The 5,000-nt window shown below is 48.6% G+C and overlaps 1 protein-coding gene across 1 annotated transcript in view; it reads right to left on the bottom strand.

The window, feature by feature from the left end:
* Window positions 1-5,000, bottom strand: part of srpk3 (SRSF protein kinase 3) — a gene marked incomplete at both ends in the record, with an annotated part of 21,773 nt that overhangs the window by 1,453 nt on the left and 15,320 nt on the right. Inside the window, 3 exons of the mRNA XM_071514598.1 lie at window positions 1,339-1,347; window positions 1,991-2,008; window positions 4,983-5,000. The exon at window positions 4,983-5,000 is cut by the window's right edge and continues 201 nt beyond it. Of these exons, the coding sequence (XP_071370699.1) occupies window positions 1,339-1,347; window positions 1,991-2,008; window positions 4,983-5,000 (45 nt within the window). The remainder of the gene's footprint in view (window positions 1-1,338; window positions 1,348-1,990; window positions 2,009-4,982) is intronic.

Below are 5,000 nucleotides of genomic sequence, written 5' to 3'. Positions count from 1 at the left end.
GCCGTCTGATTGGCTCTTCCGGTTTGTGTTTCTGTCTGGTGGAAACTAGTCACCTGCTGACTAGTGGCGCTTTTCCACCACATGGTACTGACTCGACTCGACTGCTCGACTCGACTCGACCCGACTTTACCTACGTTCTGGAAACACGGCCGAGCGCAGCAAACGCTCTGAAGTTTGGCTGAACTTCACAACAAAAGACGACACGGCAAACGCAACACCTGCAGTCGGCAACTTCCTGCAAAGGAGGATCTGCAACACGCCGTGAATCTGAGGAATGAACCGTGTTCCATGTGCTGTAGATTCAGCTGACGCAGCGTGTCACGCTCAGGCACAGAACACCAGCTGACAGTCAGACACCTGCCGACACCAGGCTGTGGGGGGGGGGGTTAGAGGTGCTTACATTCATGATCTTGCATAGGCATACTAACCTAAAAAAACTATTATTGGGAACCATGAGAAAGTTTCAGAGCGACAGACACAGAGCGTCCCCGTAACCATAGCAACTCACTCTCATCCTGCCTGAGAGGAAGCGTCCCCGTAACCATAGCAACTCACTCTCATCCTGCCTGAGAGGAAGCGTCCCCGTAACCATAGCAACTCACCCTCATCCTGCCTGAGAGGAGAGAGAGAGATGCAGACTGAGACTCTGAGCAGCAGGGGAATAAATTACAATATAATACATTTGTGTTTATTTCTCACTATTCAGACCTGAATGGAGTGAGAGCGAGTGGAACATGTCAGTTACCCGAGTCTCTCGGTCCGTGTGTGAGAGTCGGCCGCCCTGTGAACTCGCCTGACGTTATTATGAAACTGCCAATCAGATTTATTTACTTATTAATCGAAGGTGCAGGAACGCCGTTCCGGATCGTTCCGGATCGTTCCGGATCGTTCCGGATCGTTCCGGATCGTTCCGGATCGTTCCGGATCGTTCCGGCTCACTTTAATCCCTGTCTGTACCAGATAAGAAGCCATCAGTAAGTGTCGATATTTCTAGATTATGTCACTTGGTTTATATAAAACAGCTCGTAAACAGCTAATACAGGTATGCAGGTATGCATTCACCTTTTATATTGAAGGTAAACAAATGATGTCTACAAATTATTCTAATATATATTTTTCCCAGATGTGAGTTCAGAGAGCACCCCCCCCCCCCCCGCTCTAGTACAGAAACTCTTTCACTTTAGCCTTGAAGGGGAAGATGAGCAGGGAGAAAGTGGATGAATGTCACCGAGCGGGGACAAGATTTGTGGTGAACGGGTCACATCCCTTTGCTACGGGTGAGTCTACTCCGTTTAGGTATGAAAAATGCATTATTGATATCTGGTTATTCACAGCAACATCCTGGACCTTCTTCGATACTTTCTTGTGTCATAGCACATCAGAAACAGCTAACATTATAGTCTACAGTAAACTATGATTAGGCCTCCCCTGTGGTAGGTGTAGCATAAAGGCCTTAAATCCCAAATCCAACCCTCCCACCAGGGACGGTCCGATCACTCGATACCAGCCTGGGACGACATCGAAAAAGAAAACATAAAATCAGATGTGGAAAAGGTCAGCGAAGCAGCGGTTACCGGTGACAGCCGGACAAGCGTTTACCAGGACCGTTACATTACAGTTACGCACATTATATCACCGAGGGAAGGAAGAATCAGAAAGTCCTTCAAACAAAAGCCGTCTACAAAGTGCAAACGGGGGCGGCGGCAGCCGAGGAACCCGGGGGACATTTTGGATGAGTTTGGGATAAAGGGGCAAAGCTGCAGCTGACAGTGGATAATGTGTCCGACTAAGAAGCTGCACATCATTAAAATCGGCTGCTTCACACACACTCTTACTCTTCACACACACTCTTACTCTTCACACACACTCTTACTCTTCACACACACACTCTAACCCTAACCCTAACCCCACCTCATGTGAGTTCTGTCCACATCCACGCTGTGAGTCTCCACTGAGAAGAGTCCCACCTGCAGCCAGATCCTTCCTATACTGCTGAGGGAGCGTTTCACTGTGCAAGATGGAGACACGGTGTTCATGTCCACCTAAAGAAGACCGGCTGGTCTGATCTGTCCCAGCGATATCAGGTAAAAGAATAATTAAAAGCAATCAATATCACTTAGAAGAAGAATTGTATTATGTTTTATTATTCTAATTAGATATCTACATTTCATAGAGTGTCGACGTCAGGGCCTTCCTGGAGAGGAGACCGCATCGGATCCTAAACCGGATGAGACGGTCTGGGACCGGGTCAGGGACAAAGTGCTGGCAGCAGCACATCCTACAGAAACACAGCAGGTATTCATTATGAACGTGAATTGAATTTAGACTTTTAATTATCAAATACTCATCTCCTACTCATGTCCTATGTTACTCCTCTGTCTTGTCTAACTGCTTAGTTGCAGCGGACAGAGCGGTGAGAGGGACCTGGGGACAGTCCAGCTAGACCAAGAGGAGAGAGAGGAGGAGAGAGAGGAGGAGAGAGAGGAGGAGGGAGAGGAGGAGAGAGAGGAGGAGAGAGAGGAGGAGAGAGAGGAGGAGAGAGAGGAGGAGGGAGAGGAGGAGAGAGAGGAGGAGAGAGAGGAGGAGAGCGAGGAGGAGAGAGAGGAGGAGGGAGAGGAGGAGAGAGAGGAGGAGGGAGAGGAGGAGAGAGAGGAGGAGGGAGAGGAGGAGAGAGAGGAGGAGAGCGAGGAGGAGAGAGAGGAGGAGGGAGAGGAGGAGGGAGAGGAGGAGAGAGAGGAGGAGAGAGAGAGAGAGAGAGGAGGAGAGCGAGGAGGAGAGAGAGGAGGAGGGAGAGGAGGAGAGAGAGGAGGAGGAGAGGAGGAGAGAGAGGAGGAGGGAGAGGAGGAGAGAGAGGAGGAGAGAGGAGGAGAGAGAGAGAGAGAGAGAGGAGGAGAGAGAGGAGGAGAGAGAGGAGGAGAGAGGGGAGGAGAGAGAGGAGGAGAGAGAGGAGGAGAGAGAGGGAGGAGAGAGAGGAGGAGAGAGAGGAGGAGGAGAGAGAGGAGGAGAGAGAGGAGGAGAGAGAGGAGGAGAGAGAGGAGGAGGGAGAGGAGGAGAGCGAGGAGGAGAGAGAGGAGGAGAGAGAGGAGGAGAGAGAGGAGGAGAGAGAGGAGGAGGGAGAGGAGGAGAGAGAGGAGGAGAGAGAGGAGGAGAGAGAGGAGGAGAGCGAGAATGAGACTGTGAGGACAACATGATACAAACTGCTGAAATTATACTTGATATGATTGTCTTAATAATCTTATGTGTTCTTTGTTTTGATTTTCATCTCAGACATAAACTTTATAAATGGCTAAACTTTAAGTATATTTTTTCTTCTGTTTTTCTTTTAGCTTCAAACCTGCAAGAAGGCCAAGAAGACTCCCTGCTGAGCTGAAGAGGAACCTCATTCAGAACACCTTGTCCATCCAGGAAAACACTTACAAAGAACTGGAGATGTACAGGGACATGCCGCCTATGATGACCTCTGAAGACCCTGAAGACCCTCTGAAGACCCTGAAGACCCTGAAGACCCTCTGAAGACCCTGAAGACCCTGAAGACCCTGAAGACCCTGAAGACCCTGAAGACCCTCTGAAGACCCTGAAGACCCTGAAGACCCTGAAGACCCTCTGAAGACCCTGAAGACCCTCTGAAGACCCTGAAGACCCTCTGAAGACCCTCTGAAGACCCTGAAGACCCTCTGAAGACCCTGAAGACCCTCTGAAGACCCTGCTCTCTGGTGGTGGAACAGGAGAGACCTACCCCTCTCATACCTGTGTGTACCTGTGGGGATCCAATCAGCCCAGAGAGATCACACATCCTTCCAGAGAAGAACTGCTGACTCGCCTGCAGACTTCCACTCTGTTGCTGCTTCCATAGCAACTGTCTGTTAAATATTTTGTTATATTCTAATATTTTATTTTGTTATATTTTTTCCATTATTTATTAAAATAGTTTTGGTTTGTAATTGTTTTTGTTGATCATTCCTTATAAGAAAAATTTATATTTATTTTTATAAATTAAGGGAAAAAGAAACCTTCCTGTCCCAGTTGACAGTTTACTGATTACAGCCGACATGTTCCAAGAATAAAGGCTATTTTTGTTCTTTTTATCTCTCCAAAAAATATTGGAATCGGAACCGAGATTCGATAAGAACCGGATTCGATAAGAACCGGATTCGATAAGAACCGGAATCGGAATCGATAAAACTGAAACATACCCACCCCTACTGCTGACTCCGCCCACCCGGCCACATTCAGCCACGCCGGGTGGAATTACAAGCGGACCCCAAGCCAATGATTCTCCACCTTTTTCATATCAAGGGCCTGATCCAGTCCACATCAGAGCCACAGACCATCAAGGACCTGATCTAGTCCACATCAGAGCCACAGACCATCAAGGACCTGATCCAGTCCACATCAGAGCCACAGACCATCAAGGACCTGATCCAGTCCACATCAGAGCCACAGACCATCAAGGACCTGATCTAGTCCAGATCAAAGCCACAGACCATCTGATGACATTTTGTCTCTCAGTCCCAAATCTGAGAATATTTTTATTGTCAGATTTGATTTAGTTTGTCTGTCAGGCAGAGAGAGAGAACAGAGAAACTGATCAGAACTTTCTTCCACGTTCTCTAACTCTAAATGAAATAATTCTGAAGTTTAACAGCTCATCAGTTTGCTGGGGACCCCTGGAACCCCCTCAAGGACCCCTGGTGGTCCCCGGACCCCCCGTTGAGAACCACTGCCCTAAGCTAACGATAGATGCTGTGATGCATTATGGGACAAAGAAATCTGTAGTTTTAGTGTCTGTCGTCTGCCTGGTGTCCTGTCTGTGTGTGTGTGTGTGTGTGTGTGTGTGTGTGTGTGTGTGTGTGTGTGTGTCTGTGTGTGTGTGTGTGTGTGTGTGTGTGTGTGTGTGTCTGTGTCTCTGTGTGTGTGTGTCTGTGTGTGTGTGTGTGTGTGTGTGTGTGTGTGTGTGTGTGTGTGTGTGTGTGTGTGCTCACAGTCTCGTCCACTGGAGT

This window comes from Centroberyx affinis, unplaced genomic scaffold (assembly GCF_046629955.1).
Source record: "Centroberyx affinis isolate AG114_WGS23_722 - 3 ecotype Tasmania unplaced genomic scaffold, CSIRO-AGI_Caff_v1 ptg009350l_1, whole genome shotgun sequence".
In the NCBI taxonomy this organism is placed as follows: Eukaryota; Metazoa; Chordata; class Actinopteri; order Beryciformes; family Berycidae; genus Centroberyx; species Centroberyx affinis.
The sequence above is the reverse complement of the archived record's forward strand: the minus strand, read 5'-3'. Positions and strand labels throughout refer to the sequence as shown.